General features: G+C 40.0%; 1 protein-coding gene across 10 annotated transcripts in view; it reads left to right on the forward strand.

The window, feature by feature from the left end:
* Positions 1-21909, forward strand: part of SASH1 (SAM and SH3 domain containing 1) — a 190602-nt gene extending 168693 nt beyond the window's left edge. For all 10 annotated transcript variants that reach the window (XM_032102162.1, XM_032102160.1, XM_032102161.1 and 7 more), the window contains 9 exons: positions 1085-1228; positions 3394-3529; positions 4453-4622; positions 5710-5919; positions 6612-6762; positions 9290-9403; positions 15030-16168; positions 16718-16849; positions 17669-21909. In XM_032102162.1, coding sequence (XP_031958053.1) covers positions 1085-1228; positions 3394-3529; positions 4453-4622; positions 5710-5919; positions 6612-6762; positions 9290-9403; positions 15030-16168; positions 16718-16849; positions 17669-17929 — 2457 coding nt within the window. In that variant the 3' untranslated portion in view covers positions 17930-21909. The remainder of the gene's footprint in view (positions 1-1084; positions 1229-3393; positions 3530-4452; positions 4623-5709; positions 5920-6611; positions 6763-9289; positions 9404-15029; positions 16169-16717; positions 16850-17668) is intronic.
* The last annotated feature ends 345 nt before the right edge of the window (positions 21910-22254 follow it).

The raw sequence follows: 22254 nt of genomic DNA on the forward strand, positions 1-22254 counted from the left end.
ATACATAAACGTAGGGAAAAAAAAAAAAAAAGATAAATCTTTAATGTACAATATAGTGTACATTTATTTTAGGGTTTGCTATCTTCTTGTAGCTAAATTGAACCAAGTCAGAGACCAAACTCACTAGGCAATCTCTTCGGCCAGACGGATTTTGGTCCTTTTTTGTGCTGGAGGGTGCCAGAGTAGCTCTAATAGAGCTGCATTGCTCAACATTGCTCAACAGTCAAACGTAAGACCATGTTTAATGTCCTGCCTGGACAATCTGAATAAGGGCTGAATCATACAAGTTTGGCAAAACATCAGCTGATCCATATTAAGTGTGTGCTTGTGGCATAGGTAAGTGCTCAGTATCTTAAGCTGGTTTAGAAAAGGTTAAATGCATTCAAAGCAGCTGGTCTTTGTCATCCACTATATTTATCTAACTTAGTTTGTCAGTACCCTGTTGTGTGCCTTAAAAAACGCAGTGCAAGTCCATGGCTGATGAATTTAGTACATTTTTTTGTGGTGCTTGGTTTTTTGGGGTTTTTTTATGGTCCACAGTAAAACCACAGAGGTTAGCAGAATACCTGTCTGAAAATAAAAAGTAAATTCGGGTAGGCAAAAATAAAAAGTAAATTTGGGTAGGCAAATGTAGATATACACACATATATATATACACACAGAGAGATATGTATTTGGCTAGGATCTCAGAGTTACCTTTATTCCTGTTAAACTCTTTGTAGTATTGGCCAACATTAGCCACAACTACTGTTGCGTGTCCTGTCAGGAAGGCTTAGCCTGAAACTGTGGGATTTTCTATCAGATCAAATACTTATCTGAAATGCAAAGGGATAAAGGCATCCTAACAGTCCTCAACACATATACACACGATACTTTCACAAAAAGTTTACAAATCCATCCTTAAGAGTGAGCTACAGTGGACTGCTACAGTGGTTTGCACAAGGTCTCAACAGTGAATTTGGAGCAGGCAACAGGACACTGTGCTGCTGTCCTGTGTCTGCCTGGACACCTCTGCACTGACTGCTGAATGAGGGAAAAAATGGCTCTTCTCTTTAAAAGGCTTAAGCCCTGTTTTATTTTGCAGGGCAAAGAAGGAGACTTTGTTTATAAAGAAGTGATCAAATCACCCTCTGCCTCCCGTATATCTCTGGGCAAAAAGGTGAAGTCTGTAAAAGAAACAATGAAGAAAAGGATGTCAAAAAAATACAGCAGCTCTTTGTCTGAGCAGGTATGTAAGGTCTGCAGTGGAATCCACTTAATAATGTGGAAGTGTTAATCAACATTGATTCCCATGCATCAAGGCATCTCTGAAGAAATTTCTAACAAGACTATATGGTGTGACTTATTCCTGTGTTTCTTTAAAATCCCTCACTGTGAAATGGCTTCCTTTAGATGCCAGTACCATGGAAAATGCATTTTCAGATTTTCATTTAAGTAGCTCATCAGAAGTCTGTCACTGATGGCACTACACACCTCATTCTCTATTTCCATTTCTTTTCTATCATAATTTATTAAGGGAACTAGTATGTTACACAGGGTCACAGTAATATATTTAATCTGCAATTTACACCCTAGTTTAAATTCCCAGCATAACTCCACATACACAGCTCTTCTCTGCTATTACAGATCTTTTCTCCATCATAGCTTGCCCTGTGCCACAGCCCATTAAAACAGAGGCACAGTCTAGTCAGAAAGGGGGCATCTGACAGAAGATTTTCCTATTATTCTTTCATTACAGATTTTTATAGTCTATTCTTAAAGACAAACCTGAAGTACATTAGTTCTAAATTAGGCTTTGAATTTCAGTGGCCCAGAAACAATTTCTGTCTTTTCCCCTTTTGGTATACTTTGGGTTCCTTGCTTTAGTGGAGTGTCAAAAATTTTCGGCATTTGTTTAAAATCGGTCTTGCCACTTGGGTTGTGTAAGGAGGAAGTTCAAAAGACGCTGGGAAAGCAGAGCTCTTCCTGGTTAACACCGCCCCCATGTGGGCTCGGACCGGCCGCTGGGTCGCAGGGGATGCTCGCAGTCATGGGGAATTGGGAATGGAAAGGGAGTTTTGCTCTTAATGCAAAGCCTTACTGCGTGTAAAAGGAGCAGTTCGTAACATCCATAGTAACAACCCCAAACTGAAGAATCCGCAGGCACCAAGAGAGGCAGAAATGTGGCCAGTGTTATGCCATGCTTTGCAGCATTAGAATCCCTTTCCTGCGGAATGATTTATTAGCCATACTTATTCATAACCAGGGGCAGTACTACACTTCTGGTTATTTAATTTAAACTTACAGTTAAAATATTTTAAGGTGTAACATGATTTAATATTGGTGAGAAGATGTTTTGGTGTCTGACTGGCTTTACAGTGCGTTTCTGCAAAGTCTGCCAAAAAAAAGGGATCCTTTGAGAAATTGCTTTACAGTGACTTAGCAATACTTCTGCTCTCTGTCTCTCTCTCTGAGATTGACTTTACCTCTGAAGTCATATGCTGGGATGAGATTTTCCTAATGATTCTTCAGCATGCAAATAATAGTGTTCATCTAAAAGTTTTATGACCACACATCTCCACAAAACACTCCTGTATGCAAGCTACAGTTCCTCTGTTTTCAAACTTCATGGCACAGTTGTTTTAAAATATTTATAACTTTCAGGCATCATGATTCAAAGTATGTTCCAGTATCTCTTTCTGCATGCATTAAAACAAGCAAAAGTTATGCTGGCCACAAGTATCTGCTGCTTTGTTTTACCTGTGCTTCACAAAGGCTGACAGAATTTCAATTTAGGAAAGACCCTTTTGATTTTCTGTAATGTTTGACTGAATGAAAAGAGAAATTGCTTAAACTATTGCACATGTAGCAAAATCTTTTTATATTTATGCATATATGTTTATGCGTATTTGTACTATGCAAAGGCTGCATTTTCCAGCCAATTTTTTTTTTTGTTCTTCTAGTTAAATGAGCAATGATATAAAAAATTCACTGGAAAAAAAACAACAAAACAAACCCATTGCTTCATGTCTCACTTGCATTGTCTGTTTGTTTGTGTCCATCTTTGTACAAAATCCTGATTCAGAAACCTGAATTTGGCACTAGTTGTTTTGCAAGTACTGCTGGCAAAAGTATCATGTGTCATAAAAACCCTTGAATTGGGAGCTTTGTGTAAGGTTTTTGTTTCTACTTACAATGCTAGCTTTTTCAGCCTGGTCTGTTTGCTCCCATCACCACTATCATGCCTAATAAAGTGGAGTTTCTACCACAGCTGGGTACTGCTAAATAAGTAGATAGAAGGTTTCAGGCTGTCTGGTAAAGAGCGGGAAAACAGAATCTTTTTAGAGATGCACAAGCAGCTCCTGTCAGTGCCTATGTTCATTTAACAAACTTTAATGGTCCAATCCCTTTCAGGAGTCCAGCCCCGGGATCATGCCAGGTTCCCCGCAGTCGCCACCACCAGACGCTGACTCCCTGGACAAACCCAAGCTGAAAGCTGGTGGCTCAGTGGAGAGCCTGAGGAGTTCCTTAAGTGGTCAGAGCTCAATGAGTAAGTTCAGTTATAACTGTGTTACTCCATTTCTGTGGCTTCAGGGAGCAGAGATCTCCACAGTAAGCAGAATCAGAGAAAGTCAAAGCAGAAACAGTGGTTAAAAAGTAGAAAGACTGATGGGTTAGTCATTAGGGGTTTGCAAAGAACTGTAAGCTCTTTGGTGCAAAGAGTGGGTTTTTTTTGCTTTATGTTTATGCAGAACCCTGAAAAAGTGAAATTCGGCTTTCTGGCTTGGTCTGCTGGGTCCTACTATTATAATATAAGTATTCTAATATAAATGTAATAACGAATCTGTTTACTACTGGCCAAGGATTGTAATTCTCACTCTAAATAAGAATTACAGTCCTTGGCCAGTAGTAAACCGGCTCATCTTTACACTGAATTTCTCCTGAGCACTCCAGATGGGCTTCCCACCTTCCCTCCAGAGAAACCTCGGGAGAGTTTCTCTCATTAACTGGTTAAAGAAAGAGTAGTATTTAAAACCTCTCTGGTTTTGATTGTCTCGACACGAAACAGCTTAAATGGAACACAGGTGATGTGAACTTGCTGCACTATTCACGAAATTTCTGGACTTGGGAGGGATTCTAGAACCCCCCTGCAGGTTTCAGAGCTTGTTTTCGTCATAAAAGTTTTGTGAGCAAAACTTCCCAGAAGATGTCATCTCCTGTGACGTACCATAGATGAGACACTTGTTAAATAGCTTCTTGGTTAAATATTGAGGGGCTGAATTCAGGAAAACAGGAGTGCAAAGTAGATTTACTAACTCTCCCATCCCTATGTGTGTATAAGAAATAGCAGCATCTAAGGACTTTTAACTTTGATACCATGTTTTGTGGAAAGAAGACCCATTTTCTATCTTTCCTCTGTTTCTGAAGCTTCTTCACAAAGAGCCTTTTCTGTGAACTATGTCTCCCACACAGGTGGTCAGACAGTGAGCACAACAGATTCCTCAACCAGCAACAGGGAGAGTGTGAAATCAGAAGATGGTGACGATGAAGAGCCTCCTTACAGAGGACCTTTTTGTGGAAGAGCCAGAGTTCACACTGATTTTACTCCAAGTCCTTATGATACAGATTCTCTGAAGCTCAAGGTACCAGCTATATTTGTTTTTAAGGAGTAAAACATTTATTTTGCTAAAATTCTAAATTAAGAGCTTTTTGCAGCAATGATAGAATTCTTAATCTTTTAATGAATTTATATGTGTTTTTTAAGCCCTTTAACCTGTCTTATACATTTAATATTTCCTTGTATAGCATTTTTAGCAAAATGTTATAGAACATAAGTAAGTACTTATGTTTCTCTCCATCCAGGGAAAGACACTTGTGTCTTTAGTTTCTGGAAAATTAAAGATGTGCCATCAATTCATTTCCATTTTGCAAGGTTTTGCTTGAAAGATTGGAAAAATACTTTGTCTGCCACAATGAAATAATCCTCAATGGAAAAATTTTCAAAACTCTTGGAAGAAATGTGCATGCACCTGCACACAGTGTCTCTTAAAGGCATCTCAGTTAATATAACTTGGTTTGAGTTTATATTGAAACACTTTGGTGAGTGGTCACCCCCCTTTAATTTTTCTGGATATCAGCTTTGATTATTTTTAGTTGTGCCATATTCAATTCAAACTGACTCCTTACATTCATTACTTAAAATTCCAAGGGCAGCTTGGAATTAAAGCAGATGTATGTAAGGTAATCTCTTCAGGTGTGCAAAAGCAGTTGTGTGTCCGTTTCTTTGTAATGATCACGAGCACATTAGGAAAAGCAACTTTGTTGGTTCTTTCTGCGTTGGCTTCCTTTGCTCAGGAGATCTGATGTGAAATTTTTCCCATATACACTGAGCATGCTCTGCTTTGCACCAATTTCAGGTAGTTGCAAGCATAGAGACTTTTGAACCAAAGAGCACTGATGCTCTACAGAGATGCCAGCAGGTTTGTGAATCTGGACAGTCGGGGTCCATTCCAGGTTCTTTTGTTGACTTGCTCTGTGTTCTGAGGCATGTCACCTGATTCCCTTTCCTTCCATGCGTAAAACAAGCATTATCAGACATTTTTGCAAGAGCTGTGGTTAACGTTTTGAAAACTAAAGTGTGTTGTCTGTGTACGTGGAAATCCAAGTGGGTGTGTTTGCTTAAATATCTGTCAGAAAGCTAAGTGGCTTTCTTGCTTCTTTGGTCTGCAGAAAGGTGACATCATTGATATAATCAGCAAACCCCCCATGGGCACTTGGATGGGTCTCTTGAACAACAAAGTTGGCACCTTCAAATTTATCTATGTGGATGTGTTAAATGAAGAGGAAGAGAAGCCGAAGCGGCCCACCAGGAGACGTCGAAAAAGCAGACCTCCCCAGCCCAAGTCAGTTGAGGATCTCTTGGATCGCATCAATTTGAAGGTCCCAATTCTTTCTCTCTCTGCTTACCCTTCACTTTTGCTTGTGGGAAGGGGACCACACCTTTGAAGTTGTTAGTTTTGGAAGCTACACACCAGATTCATAATCCTAAGGATTGTGACACCACTTAGCAGAATCAGGTCTCAGCTGCAGAGTGAAAATAGCTGAAGCCAGGCAGAACTGCCTCTCAGGCATGATGAAGTGCTGCAGGCTGCGAGTCATGTGCACTCAGAGACCGTAAATTGTTGTACGGTATGACCACAGGCTAGCACACTCCAGAGGCAAGCCAAAAGTGTAAAATAACAATAATTGCCCTGTCTTTAAAGTGGACTTTTTTTTCCCGTGTTTCTCGGGATAAATTGGTGTGGCTGTCATTCACCTTTCATACTTCTCCCCTCATACAGAACCATGCCATGTTGTGCCTTCAGGTAGCATGATACCCAGGCCATGTAATACAGTACATTCCAAGCACAACAATATATGCAGCATTCCAGTTCTGGCACAGCTACCTCCTTGAATTCAGAGCAGTGTTTATGCAAACTATAATACATAATTTTGCTGTTGTGCGCTGGTTTGCACTTACTTAACTACTGCATTTCTTGCTGGTTGCAAAAATCTCTTTTAGTATTTTTATTGATAAAGTTGAATGAATATGTTGTCTTACAGCTCTTCTTATTTTTTTCCCCTTTGTGCAGGAGCACATGCCCACATTTCTATTCAATGGTTATGAAGATCTGGATACCTTTAAGCTTTTAGAAGAAGAAGATTTGGATGAACTGAACATCCGAGATCCTGAGCACAGAGCTGTTCTCCTCACAGCAGTGGAACTTCTTCAGGAATATGATAGTACGTGGGATGTTAGAGGTTTTCTGTTATAGTAGAGCTTTGCCAAGAACCTTGTGAACCCCTTAAAGCAGAAAACTTGTTCCAGGATTTTGATTTTTTTTCCTAATCTAGTTATTTCCAGGGTAATCCTGTGTAACGTTAGATTTTTGAGGAGTGACTTAAAACTTCCTTTTGTTCTGCTGGAATTAATTCTGTTCATGTAAACCTTGCCACCCAACTTATTTAATGACTATCAAATGTACAACACACACCACTTTAGAATACTGTTGTTCAAGAATAAATCCTGAGATAACCTACTCAAAGTAAGAGGCTGAGACATAGAGAGTAGGAAAGAAGAAATTTCCAGATTAGAGGGAAGAGATTAAGTTTATCAAGAGTAAAAAAAAAGTCAAAGCCCAGAGGGCTGTGGAGAAGTGTAATGTGAATTAATCTTATCTGCACATGCTTTTGGTTCTTGGGCTGTTAATTGCAGGATTGTAACGGTAGCTTCAGGTTGTGTATATGGCAACACAGCAATTTTCAAAGGGAGCAAATATATCAGTCAAGTGCAAAGAGTGAAAAACAGTGACCCACCTATCTGTGTTCGGCAGTGCAGTTTTGCTCACTGAACACGTGGTACCGGGAAAGTGGTTGCAATGACGAGGAAAAGTGGAGTAAGCCATGGCAGTCAAATGCAAGGGTGTCTTTGCTGCACAGGATTAAGCAGAGCCTAGCTGCAGCAACCTTAGACAGTACTGAATTTGCCCTTCATCTCCAAGTGTCAGTACAAGGTTGGTATCCACCGAGCAGAATCAGTAGAAGGGATTGTGTGAGGGCTTTCTCAGCTGCTTCTGTGCAAATTCCTATGTTTTAGCTTAAACTGCCATAGCAGCAATTTAAACAGCTGTTATTAAGTGGGAAATGCTTAATTCAGTTACAGCAATATTTGTGGTTAGTGTCTTTAGACAGTGCTGTGTGGCCTGTGTAGCTTTCTTGTTCATTTCCCAAAGAGGCATCCACTCCTTCCTTGCCCTTCTCTAGCTCCCAATAAAGTTGCAGTTGCAGAATTAGTTTCTTTTCACTTATATCAGAGTAGCTTTTTGTCACTTAAGATGAGCTTCTCTTCATTATGTGCAGACCTATTTAGAATGCTAAACTTCCCTGAAGTAAAAATTTTTTTCAGGACCCTTCAATTTTGGTTTGAAAACTTGACAATTTCATGGTTGGAAAGTACAAATTCCAGCTCCAAGTCAGGATGATGAGGAGAAAGAGAAGTGGGGACCAGACAGCTGGAATCTGGGAGGGGCAACAGCACATAGTTGCACCCCATAATTACCTGCCGTGTGCTGAGCGTAGGAATTGTACTAGCCATTTCTGACATTTTATTGCAGGGGGAAAAAGCCCACAGCATAAACTGTATTCCTGTGTCATGACACTGGTTTTCTGTATCTTCAGCTCCAGATTTAGCTTCTTTACAAAATATGATTTCTGACAAAACATTCTGGGTAAATGCCTGGAATCCAGTGTATGCAAGCTGGATGGACCACACTTGAGTGTTGGCTTTTTGCATAGACCAAGGAAGGAAGGAATTGGCACCATTAGTCTCCTTCATGTCCCTTCATCCTTTGTTAGGGGACAATATCTAATGTGCCAGACTCATTCCTGATCCTTCCTCCAGGTCTTCTGGAAGGTAATTCAGAGTTAGGATTTTATTCTTTTTCACTTGACTTGGTTCTTTTCAGCTCTTTTCTTCTGTTTTGGGTGTTGGAGGTTTTTTTAAGTCTTAGAAAGAACTTTGACACAATCATTTTAAATAAATTTCTGTGGTGGTAAGTTGCAGGCCCCAAGGCAGCTGAGGCGCACAGAAATTCCATTCTGCTTTCATTGTGTACCATGCTGCTCCCTCACACTCTTGCTGAGGCTGTTGTTAATCGTTTACCAAACAGGATGAATGTTTCCAACATTTGTGATGGCTTTTCCTAATGCTCATTCTTTTCTGATATAAATAATACAATAGGGAAAATCATAGAATCATTTAGATTGGTAAAGACCTTTAGGTACAGCAAGTCCAACCAAGTCCTCACTAAACCAAGTCCCTAAGTACCACATCTGCACGTCTTTTAAATACCTCCAATGATGGTGACTCAACCACTGCCCTGGGCAACCTGTTCGAGTGCCTGACCACCTTTTCAGTGAAGAAATTTTTCTTAATTCACAAACTAAACCTCCCCTGGCCTCCCCTGGCACAGCTTCAGGCCATTTCCTTTAGTCCCATTGTTTGTTACTTGGCAGAAGAGGCCGACCCCCACCTGGCTACAACAGTCCAACAGTGCAGAGGGCATTAAGGTCTCCCCTGAGCCTCCTTTTCTCCAGGCTCAACAGCCCCAGTTCCCTCGACTGCTTCTCATAAGACTTGTGCTCCAGACCCTTCACCAGCTGTGTTGCCCTTCTCTGGACACACAAGACAATGGTGTTTGAAATGGAAGGTTGCGAAGTTCAGCCGCATTTTCTGTTTGCCTGTTTTTCACTGTATTCTCGCATCCTCTAGGTAACAGCGACCAGTCAGGATCTCAGGAGAAACTTCTCATTGAAGGCCAAGGCCTAACTGGATGCTCTCCTCGGGATTCTGGCTGCTACGAAAGCAGTGAAAACCTGGAGAATGGTAATGGTGACAACAGTGAGCCTTATAGTTCCTGCAGTCTTTTATTTTCAGTAGATAACTTCATATACTTTTGCTCCTGTTCCTAGCTAGCACAAGCTACTTCCTACTTGACTTTGTTCTTTGCTCTGACTACCTCTTTCTGCCTTGGCTTGAGCCATTGATTTTCACTGCTACTGCTTCTAATTTATTTATTTGCATTAGTAGGAAACAGATCACATTTCACAAATAGTCTTTCTTTCGTGATCCTAAAGCAACAGTCTTTCTCACTGCCATTCCCCTGCCTTCTCTGCTCCCAATCATATTCTCATGCCACTGTGCCTCATGAGGCTTGCACTTGCTTGTACACTGACAGTCCAAGTGTAAAGGACCAACAACAGAGAAGCCTCTGAACTCTACTGATATTAGGGGGATTTCTTTTGAACCCTTACAAAAGCTGTTAAGAAAATGTTCTTTGTTTTAGGCCATATTTTTCTGTTTGCTTTGGGTTGCATGTTGCATTGTCCTCTGATCAGAGCCCAACTGCAGAGATTTAGGACTTTTTAGTGTATGAACACTAGAAAGTTAAATTATTGAGAAGTTGGCAAGAAAATAAACTATGAAAAAAATGCTAATGATATCAGCTCCCATTGCCTTATCCTGCATCAGGGAAAGGTGATGCACTGAAAAATTACCAAGGCAGATGATGATAATAGAGATTGCTGTCTCTGATCTGAAGAAACAGGTTATTGTGCTGATTGAGCATATGCTTTACTTCTGGGATGGTCTAAACTTGTCATTAGGGATGAAATATTAAAAGAGCTGAAATTGATTTGAGTTAGGCATTTTCACTCCAAGCATTTGAGCCATGTCTTGGCCTCAGACTGCCTGGATTTATTGCTAGCATTCACCATAAATAGGAAACCAGGAACAGAAAAAATAGATTCTGTAAACCCCTTATAGTGGCCATTTTTCCAATTTAAAATAAGAGCTAAAAATCCTTCTCTTAGTATGTGCATTTTCTGTTAGTCTGCTACTGAAAAATAACATTTTATTGAAGAAAATAGCAATTTGCTTTGAAGCTGAATGCCTGGAATTGACAGTATACTAAATTCCTGAAAGTAGGGAGGCTTTTTTCTTGAATATGAATCCACCTCCACTTGGCATGCTGGAATAGAATCATAGCTAAATATATGGCATATGTGACAATTTTCTCTTCTTTTTATCTCTAAGTACAATCATAATGATAGCTGTAACACCGAAGTTGAAGTGCTGCTTGTACACTTTCTTTATTTTAACAATATAATAAAACCTTTAGAAAGCAATTGGCATTGCCTGTCTGCTTGGATACTTACATTTAAACTAATATTTCTCTCTGAGTTTTCCAGAATGTGAAATGCTGATGATTTTAATATTTTTTTTTAATGTATGACTTGCTGCATTTCTGCATCATTTTTGCTCACAAATGCATTTAGTGCTTGTTTTGAAAACCATTATGAAAAGAACATTTGATTCATTCAGAGATTTTGTCAAGGCTATTTAATCTGAAAAGTGCTTCACCTTCATTGCAAAGTTCATGGTCCATAGTTGTTTATATGCATTTTTTTTTTCAAAATACATTCTGTTCTCATTCTCATGTCTGGTATAAATACCATAATGTGCAGATCAGCACTTCATGAAGGGGAAGTGCATTCTGAGAAGAAACCAGTCTTCACATTTTCTGGGTAATGGTTATACATAATATTTCTATGAATAGTATAGTGTCCAGTTTGGGGCTGATATTGGATCTTTTGATACCAGTTCAAGATTTCAGAGCTGCTCTTACACTTTGGCTAGAAAATGGTTTGCTATGTACTATAGCAGAGTATCTTTTGTAAGTACTTTTCTGGGTCCCACTGCAGAAGTGTTTGGATATTCTCCTAGGTATCTACAGTGTACTTATAGCAGCATTGTGGTTTTGTTTCGATTCACAGAGAGCAAGGAGCAGGCAGTCTGTGATCTATCCGGTGTTAGACAGGAAAAACCTCAGAGCAGGAAGTTACCATCCCTGATCAGATGCTTAGTCCATATAGAATCAGGGCAGAGAGAGCAAGTTGTCCCTTAGACTTGTGACAATTAGTCACAATTTAGAGGCAGGCAGTGGGCTTGTTTTGTGTGCGGGAGTCGACAGTCTGAGGTGCATTTGGAACCCATATCAGAAATCTGGTTCTCATAGGACTGGCCAAAAGTAGATAGCTACAGAAGGGTATAGGAACAGAGCATGCATATTTGATGCTTCCCAGGACACTCTTGGGGAATGACTCATTTAAGGACTTCAAAATTTGGGTGCTGTTTCCTTGCATTCGTCAATTTTCCTGGAACTTCTTATGAATGCCCCTGGTCTTCCTTAGAACCTCCGTACCTAACAATATCTGTATATAGATGTCTGTCATACTCCTTCCCAAGTCATCTCTTTTTTAGTCTGAGAAGGCCTATTAATTATTCCCTATAGGTCATTCCTATCCCTGTTCATGCCTGGCTTCTTTGAACCTTTACTTGTTATGTTGTATAGCTTTCTCAAGGGGATGTAAAGAGGTGAAATTGCACGTGCACTGTGCACACTTGAATGAGCGAACAAACCAGGCCTTTATCAGGTTGAGATAAGGGTATTCTCTGATTTGTTCAGAATCTGAAGCCCAGATTCCCATAGTGCCAGGCAGGCATCCTAAGCACTTAAGCATTCAGCCCTGATTAGTCAGAAAAGGAAGCAACAGAACAGGTGGCCACATTGCCTAATGTAATGTGCATTTCTACTTGTTTGTAATCAGTAGAAAAAGCAATGAGGCCAGTATTGTCTAAGGTGCCATCATCTTTGTTGTGTCAACAGAGCAGTTTGAAATGCCCCCAAACTATAGCCACAGAAAGCAATGCCAAAATGAAGTTAATAAAATCTGGGATTTGGACACTGCATTCTGTGTCTGGTTTTGCATACATAAATTTCTGAGGACCATCTTCCATAAGGAAAAAGATACTGTGATAAGCACTGAAAAATTTTTGCTGTAGCTATGGTACCTCTAGAACGATTACCCAAGACAGTCTTCTTTCTTCTGAGACAGATGATGACAAGGAATGGAAAAGTTCCTTCCCTGTATCATAGTAACAAGAAGTATCATGAGAGGTGGACAATGCTTTGTCCAAGAACTGCACCATAACATCAAACAGAAGAGTTGAAGTATTTCCTATAGCTTCAACTGAAAATAATATAAACTTTTCTTTCATTTTGTGTGAGGACCGCCTTTGTAATCTTATTTTTCACCCAGACATCTGTGTCCTGCACACATTTGAATCAGAAATGCCTCTATGGTTTACAGCCCCATGAAAGGCATTAGACTGCATAACTGTATCAGGGATCCATAAGACTGATTTATTATCAAAAATCCTAGCATTAAAAATGTGGTTTAAACTTTACTAGCTATACACTTCAACCCTTGCAGGTTGTTTCCCTTTTTTTTTTTCTTAAGGTAGGCAATATTACATTTGTGGACATTATTTATATAACTCTCCACTTCATGAAAACAGCTTAAAAATATTTTTTAAAATCTGTTTTCAGGAAATATTACCTTCATTTTTTAGTGTCTCAGAAGCATAATGAAATTACGCCTGACAGGAGGAAGGAAGGAGTAGATGAAAAAAGAGAAATAAATCATAGCTCCCCTCCTGATATTGCTCTTCACTTAAATCACATTAAAAGAAATTACGTTCTCAACTACTGTCCTTTGTACAAAGCCATAGCATTGAACCTAGCAGTACCTTTTAAACCATTTTGAAGCAGAGACCATAAAGATTGCATGTTTGGTTATACATGTTATAGACAAAATATTTTGAACTTCCTCCCGTTCTCACCTCGTTTGTATATGTATGCCTAACAGGGTTGGAATGAACTAAAGATTTGATTTTACTTTCACAAAATTTCTCTTTTCTTGGTTTTTTTTTTTTCTTCCTTTTCCTGTTCCTTATTTCTTCTTTTTTCCATTTCCAGGCTACTGGCCTTACACAGACATACCTCATTTCTAAAGAAATTAAATGCTGCTTATTAGATACCCTTACGGCTTCAGTAAGAGCTTATATTTCACAGTAGTAGGGTTTTTCACAACTTTCTTTTAGTACTGACATTCCTGAGTGAACTTCCCTAAACACTGTGTAACCCCTGATCGATATATCAGATTGAAAAGAAGGCACATGGATTTTGTTGTGTGAGCTGTGACAGCAACCCCCAGACAAGAGGATGAATTACTGCACAAGTCAGGCATGTGCTAGCAAATATGAATAATAGAAAGAGAACACTCCTTTCCATGCTCATTACATATTGACATTAGCGCCTGGAGGCACTGAAAAATGAATGTAACATTTCTTACACATCTTTTTAATGTGATTTCAAGTTATGTTCAGAAGGTGGTGGCCTAGCTCCATGTGGAAGGGTGCAGACAGAGAGTTTCTTTCTGCTACTTCTCTGAGTTACCTGAACTCAAGGTAGCACCAAGGGAGACAACTTCAGTGTGGGATGTGTCTCTATTAGCATTGTGGGGAAATGGTGATATTTAGCTTGAGTTGAACTGTGAACTATACAGCTTCTGAGAAAGGAGTTCCTGTGTACTCACATGCATCCTCATAAGCACGCCTTGATTTTAACTTTTTTTTGAGAGTGTTGTCCTTATATCTTCTTAAATATAACCTCCATTTTCTTTGCTAGTTTTCTGGATACTTTGTTTTTTTTTAACTCCTTGAGCAGAGTAAGAGGCAAGAGAAAGCAAGGTATTTATTTTCTTAGGTTAAACAGGTTCCTTTCATTCCTATGCAAGGTGAACAGTGCATATTATTTAAAAGCCAAGCACTGAACTTCTTTCAGGATAAAGCTCTGAAGGCAAAGAGTATAAGAAGAAAGCATCTATTGCTTAAAAGTACACACTATGATTTGAGACTAAGATTAGTCACACTTGAAACTCCCTTTTGAAACACTTCTCCATCTCTTAAGATCTTTTTCTATAAAACTCTGCCATCCCTGAAAGTAGCTTTCCAAAGGGGCTGATGCAAAACCAGTCTTCATGCACTTTCTTGCTCTCTGTTTTGCCATTGCAAATAGTTTGTGGCTCATTTAAAAGATGAAATAACACTATTGGCATATAATTTAAAAATTTATAAACAGGAAGTATCTTTAAAAAAAATCCTATGCAAACTAGTAAACTTTATTAAAAGATTAACATTATTATTTATATATTAAACAAATTATAGAAGAAGAAAAAATGTAGGTCTTTTGAGTTATTTCAGGGGGGGTTGTCAAACAACTTCACACAATGAGTATAAGGTATCAGTTCTAACTGTAGGATACAGTATTTCTACACTGAACAAGGTTTATATGAGCTAAACCTCAAATCTCTGCACACTGGAGAGCAGGAAGGATATTAAGTATTTTGGATGCATTTTACTTAAAAGATAACATTTACTATTAAAGCTGAAGTTCAAATCAAATCTTTGTGCTTGAAATGCCATTGAGTTCCTTTACATTTAGAATTAACAAAAAGGGAATAAATAATTTTGTTTCAAAAGCATTTAGAAGTGATCTGTTATTTATGCTGGAGATTTTATTTTTAATGGTGAATTTATTTGTTTCTAGGTAAAACTCGAAGGACTTGTCTTCCTCCTTCAAAATCAGCAAGTGAGCATAGCTTTAGGGATTTCAGCAGAAACCAGCTATCAAATTATCCCACGCTTCCACTGACCAAGTCAATAGAAACTCTGCAGCCAGGGGAAAAAGAAAGCCGGCTGAGTTGTGCACATCGTGCTCTGAAGAGTTCTGTCCAGCCTCTGGCCGTCACGGGTCTGAAGAAGAACCGCAGAAGTTTACCAGTTGCTGTATGTCGAAGCTATGAAACTCTGGATGGCCCCCAGGGTGTAGACACATGGCCAAGATCCCACTCACTGGATGATCTCCAGGGAGAACCCCATACTAACTTACAGGGCACTAACAAGAAAGTAGGTTCTTTTCCTCAGGATTCACTGGATATAGCTAAAAAGGCAACTGGCTCTGCCTTGCCGCCTCAGTCTCATGGAAGCAGCTGTAAGGTAGATGATTTCATGGCTAAGCAGGGCAAAGAAGCTGCTAATTCTCAGAAAGGAAGAGCTAAGGAATTGAACTTCTCTGTAATGGAGACTGCAGGTGGAAAGCCTGCTCCATTCCCCCTGAAAAACTGTGAAGCTGAGCCTGCCTTAGTGATGCATCATGCAACAAGGACACCTCTGGAAATACAGAGTAAAGGTTTTCATGACCTTGCACGGGCTGATTATGCTCCAGTCCTCAAGGGAGGTCTAGAAGCTGAGCAAAAAGGCATAAACGAGGCAAGAATGCAACCAAAAAATCCTTCTCAGCCGCCGCCTGTCCCTGCCAAAAAATGCCGAGAACGCCTTTCTAATGGATTATATCATCCTCCCATGACCACAAGTGGAAACCACTCAAGTTTAGAAGCACCATGTTTGCCAGTAAAAAAGACCAGCTCCTCCACTCCCATTGATTGTCATGGAGTACCTGTCCATAGGACATCTTCTGAACAGGAGCCCAGTAGCCCTCCCAGCCCGCTGCCGCCCTGGCTGTCGGAGCTCCCAGAGACTGCTAGTGTTCAGCAGCATGTGGTAAAGCTCGGTCCTGCATCAGCAAGGAAAGTCTCTTGTAGCAGAGGAATGGATCTGGAAATGGTCATAGAAAACAAGCTGCAGTCTGAAGACATTGATCTTACTGAAGAACCGTACTCAGACAAGGTAAGTGGTAATCACCTCAGTGGTTTTATTGTGCTAGCATTCCAAGGGATAGTCTGTCATTCATTGTATCTGACATTTTTTGTGGGTGGCCAAGATAAGCTAACAATCATTGGGACATTAGACATTCTATAACTCTGTTTGTCTTTTCTATCAGACTGTATGCCTAAAGTAGTTCTTGTGTTGTGGGGGACTCAGAAATCCCAGGCTTACTCTGAACCTTCATCTTTTCAGACCACCGGTGCCTTGGTGGCACTGGGCATGGAAATGTCTCTTTCTCTACTAATATGGGGGAGTAGAACTGAAAAAGGAGGTAATGATTAGATTTTATGTTGCCAAGAAACTCTGATTTGATAGCATCAACTAGTACATCTTTTTGCGGGGGGAAGGAAGGAGTCTTTTAGGGGTTACTTTTTCAGTTTTCATGGAACCTCAACGAAAGCTCCTTCTTGCTCCCATCCTGCACTTCTCTTTCTGTTGCATTGTTTGGTCTGTATAGATACACTTCTTTAATCTGTCCTCTCTCCTTTGTGTCTGGCTGGGAACATTCAGCATGGTCGCTGTGGCATTCCTGAGGCTTTGGTACAGAGGTACTCTGAAGACTTAGAGCAGCCTGAGAAGGACGTTGCTACAAACATGGACCAAATCCGGGTAAAGCAGCTGAGGAAGCAGCATCGTATGGCAGTGAGTATTCCCATGAAGCAGATTTTCTTATTTATGAGCAGACTTTTAAAAGGACTGACTAGTAGTAAAGGGAGGTAATTGAGAAGTCCTGGTACCGAAGTGCTCCTTATGTTCATCCAGCAGGTACAGCATAAGTAGAGGTACTGCAGGGGCAGGGGGTACCTCCCCCAGTCCCAAACGAGGACAGTCAGAAGCTGAGAGTGGATAGCCCTCTCTTGACCAAGTAATGGCCTTAAAAGTCTAAGCAGACTGCAAGCAGTGGTAACAGAGACTTGCTCACTAAGGGTGGCATGTGTTAAATGCTTCTGTATTAAAATCTGAAAGGTTTTACACTCCTTTTTCATTTCTTAAACTATACTAGTGTCCACTCTTCCTTGGGAAAAGCAGAAGGGAGAAACCATCAAAAACTTTGATGGCTTTTTCGGGGGGAACTTGGTATGTCTGAGGAGGTAATAGGCAAAATTGGTATTCTCTTGCCTTACTGAGAAATTAAATGTATCACTGTGAAAAGTCTTGTTACTGAGTATTCTTTACTGATCTCAAACTAATTCAGAATGGTACTTGACAGTCAGCCAAACAGCTGGATACTGCCCACTGTGTCTGTATTGCCAAAATTGTTGTCATTGCTTCTGGCCAAGGGATCTGAGCCTTTAAGCCCACACCACTCTCATACTGACAAATGTGACATGAGAGAAGTTAAAACATCTGCTATGAAATTCTACCAGTTTGGAAGAGAAAATAAAAAGAAAAAAGAGTTGTTGTAGAATCAGAGATGTTTAACATTAAAGGTTCTCTTTTCTTTCTTTTTTTACTCCCCAGATTCCAAGTGGAGGACTCACAGAAATTTGCCGTAAACCTGTGTCCCCAGGACTCATCACCTCTGTATCTGACTGGCTGATTTCCATTGGTCTGCCTATGTATTCCAGCCTGCTCACAGAAGCAGGATTCAACACACTGAGCAAAGTGCCTTCTCTGTCACAAACTTGCCTTCAAAAAGCTGGCATCACAGAGGAAAGGCACATAAGCAAGCTCCTGGCAGCAGCAAGACTCTTCAAACCTCTTGATCCAGAGGCAATTTAACATTCTCAATAGTGTGACCTTGCCTGGTCGAGAATCCACTGCTTCTTCCTGCACCAGTATCACTCTAATTACTTCACGTAGCTAAAGGGATCAAGGAAGTGGCTCCCCAGGACAGGCAGATATCTTCTTCAAAGGATATGAAAGTCTTTGGCAACTGAAGGAGAAGAGAAGCAACCACCAGGTAACATAGATGTGGTACTTCGCTCCCCCCTCACACCCATCTAAAGTATTCCTATTTCATAAACTGCACAGGGTTGGCCTGAGAATCACACAGCTTCACAGAATTAGGGGATCCTTGGATATTTTCCTCAAGTTTGTGAGTGATGCTAGTACATCTAGGTCTTTCGTACATCTAGGTTCCAGGTACCTGAAATCAGTCCTAAAGAGCAGGTACAAATCACGGTGCAAATTCCAGTAGAAGCTGTTTGGCAAATGCCTTTTGTTTATTTCAGCAGTCTAGAGATAAACACAAAGCCCTCCCCAGTCATCTTTGCTGTTGCTTGGTATAGGTCGCAGTTGCCACGAAGCCTTTAGCTAGGCTGAAGTTGATGGACTGAAATTAGTTTTCAGTGTGGTCCATCTTTGTCACTTCAGTGCAACTAACCCACAGAGAGTCAGAAAGCTTCTTTTTATTTGTACAGAGCTGAGGTCATTTTTATAACTGCTTTCTAGCAATCAGCTTTTTATTTGCCTTAAAATAAGCTTTTAAGCAGTTACTTAGTATTCACATTTCCCAAGCCTTGTTTCAACCTGTCACACTTAAGTTGCATTTAGGGTGATTGCCAGCTGAAGTAGCTTCTATAAAATGCCTCATCATAATATCTCCTGTGTTGTAGAGGTGCTTTTACAATGCAGGGTTATGCTAGGTTTCGGTTGTCAGGTTAACTCCTTGTTCACTACAGTCTGCATTTACTGTTGTTACTAAACTGTTCCAAGATATACTGCCTTGTATATATGTAACTGCTTTTCATTTTAATCATATTCTGTGTACTGTGTTATATTGTCAATCATTATGCCGCAGCTTTGACTTGGTATCCTGACCATATTGATTCCAAACAGTGGGTTTCTACAAATGAAAATTCACTTGCATTGAAAAAGCAAATTGTGTCCCATAGAAATCATTAGACCCAGTAATTCCATTGCATGGACAAGAAAATTCCCATATAGTCTTACGAAAACACTGTGATTTTTAGAACGGTTGATATCCCTCATCACTCTGTTAATGTTACCTCTCACTGGAAAAGAGCATTTTTCTGGCAAGTGTGATGAACCATTTTTCATGATGCAATGATATTTTTCTGCGTAACTCCATGTGAAACGTTCCAGTCATATATATGACTAATGACAGATTTTATTTTTCTATATTGGGTACACATTTTATATACCAAATACAAATTATCATGAATAGCACATAACTAGCTTTTTCTTTGGGATCTATATATGGTGCGTCCTTCAGCTTCTTGTAGTGCAAATGCTCCATGGAAGACAGAGCAAGCTTAGTCTGGCAGGCAAAAGGAGATAGTATAGAAACCTGGGCACAGGCCAGGATGTGTAGCTATTTCCAATATCATTTCTGACATCAATTTACTGTATAAAACCAGACAAGGCACTTCACTGTTTGGTGCCCCAATTATCCTAGCCTCATATTGAGCTAATGACTTCTCCTGATAAAGTGCTCTCAGACTGGTGAATGAAAAATTGTGGTTACTCCATGATTCCTTACTGTATCTGGCCCTTCTTTCATGGTCACGTTTTAAGCAGATGAATATGCATTTTACTACAGATGATAACTAATTTGCCTCCTGGTACAATTGATAGCTGTTAGGTTTACTTCCCTCATTTCATATTTCAGCAGTGTTTACTGCTTACCATCATATGAAGGCAACTAATTCAGTGATGCAAGTTGAAATTGCAAAGCTCTGCAATATTCTCCTTGGTGTCTGATAAGCAGCATGTTCTGATATGACAGAATCAGGAGACATACTGCAGACATGTTTTGTACAGCTGGTGAAAATCTGGTGCAGCCTCACCTCGAGTCCTGTGTGCAGTTTTGGGTGCCAGAATATAAAAAAGACATTAAGCTATTGGGGAGTGTGCAAAGGAGGGCCACAAGGATGGTGAAGGGTCTGGAGGGGAAGCTTTGTGAGGAACAGCTGAGTCTGTTCAGCCTGGAGGAGACTGAGGGCAGACGTCATTGCAGTCTCAACATCCTCATGAGAGGAAGCAGAATGGCAGGTATCGATCTCTTCACTCTGGTCACCAGGGACAGGACCCAAGGACATGGCATGAAGCTGAGTCAGGGGAGGTTTAGATTGGATGTCAGGAAAAGGTTCTTCACTCAGAGGATGGTTGGGCACTGGAACAGGCTCCCCAGGGAAATGGTCACAGCACCGAGCCTGACGGGAGTTCAAGAGACATTTGGACAACACCCTCAAGTACATGGCGTGACTCTTGGGGATGGTGCTGTGCAGGGCCAGGAGTTGGACTCGATGGGTCCCCTTTTGTAGCTCAGTATTCTCTATGATTCTAAAAAAAAAAAAAGAAAAAAAATGTTTAAAAATTGTTTTTTTAATAATTATTATTTTTCTCTTGTTCCTCTCTGAGGCTTACATGGTGACTATCAGTAAGCAGGAGATGGAAAGAGTATTGAGACTTCCTGGGATTGCTGGGAGGGACCAGAACAGAGTAGAAGTAAGTGGACAGCAGTTATATCAGAGCAAGGGAAAAGTCCAAGCTGACTATAGCAATAAAATAGGAAACAAATTGCCTCATGTTGCAAGGGAAGACAAGTCATATAATGAAGCCCTCCCATATTAATCACTTTCCCCTCTCAATAACAGAAGGAGATTTATGGGAATAAGCTGAACCTGTTTGCCAAATTCTCTTTGTAAATCCATACCTTTTAAATGATTATGTGACCCAGGGAAACCAAATCATACCCATCAGGACTGGAGTGAGAAGTTTGAGATTTAAGAGTTTTAATATTTGTTTTGTTTTCTTTTAAAGACTGTGCTTTGTGGTCTTACTTGAATTGCAATTTTAGTTTATATTCTAATCTAAAAAAAGCCTTAAGCTTCTCAGTGTTTGAGCTTCCCTGCTGTGGTTTCAGTGACCTGTGGCATTCCCCCAAGCAGGTGAGGTGGTGCATTATGAGAGCCATAACCTCTTGCATCTTCTTGCAACCCTTCAGTGCCCTAAGCAAAAGTTCACTCATTAACTCTTGGGAAGCACAGAAGAAACCTGCTGCTGGAATCCTCATCTGCTCCGCTCAGGCTCACTGTGTTAAGTATCTATCCGTTGTATCTTAGTAACTCAAACAGCTATTTAACAATAGAAGCAGCAAGCCCAAAATATTACCAAATGCCATCATAATCCTATGCTTTCATCAATAACCTGCTGTTGCTACCCAGATGGCAATTCCCTGTGCTCTTATGAGCCTGGCTGTGGATGCAGACTGGGAGCATGATCAGAAGCATTAAACATCGCATTATTCAAACAGGCCATCATCTCTAAGAGCAGCAATAGTGGTCGATTCACCAAGTCACAGCTGTGCAGTTGTACTGTATTATTTTTAGAATAAATAATACTTTTGGTCCAAGATACTTTTATCATTAATTGACACCCTTTGGGGAATCAAAACTGTCAAGCAAGTTATGTAACAACTAACAAAGTTGCACTTTCTGTATATGAAATCAATATTTAAATAACTTATTTTTCTCCATTTGCTGTTCTTAAATGATGTAAGTAGCTGTAATATACCAGTACTCAATATGTCCTGCAGTTTGCTTCAACCCAAGAAAGCTGTGTATTGTAAAGAAAAAAAGCAAAAACAAAATATGAATGTGTAAAGATTATTGTGCTGTTTCATTTAGCAAAAAAATGGTTGACAAAAGGGTTTTCCTGTGTATCAAAACTTGTCTATAATTATATGTCATACTGTTCATAGATAAAAAGTAAATAAATTTCCATGGTCTCTCTCATTTTTTCCGTTGTTTTTAATTTTGCTAACATATCCTCTATTTAGTGCTCTGGTAGCGGTGTCCAGTAATTTAATTTTTTTGCTTATATCTTGGGCTCTCAACCTGTAGCTTTCCAAGCCTGTAGTTCCTCTCCTTGTAAGCACTCTCAACACATCTACAGCAGGAGAAGAAGGTTTAAAACATTTAAAATATTAAAAGCCCTGATAATCCAGGACTAGGAGCAGCTGTTAAATTATGATATGATGTGAATCAGCGCTGTCCAAACTTTGTCTGTTATATCCTGTGTATGTCCAGCTGCTGGGCTCAGCGAGGTATGTGTGAGAGGTCTCCCAGGTCTCCCCTTGG

The sequence above is a fragment of the Corvus moneduloides genome, chromosome 3, assembly GCF_009650955.1.
Source record: "Corvus moneduloides isolate bCorMon1 chromosome 3, bCorMon1.pri, whole genome shotgun sequence".
Classification (NCBI taxonomy): Eukaryota; Metazoa; Chordata; class Aves; order Passeriformes; family Corvidae; genus Corvus; species Corvus moneduloides.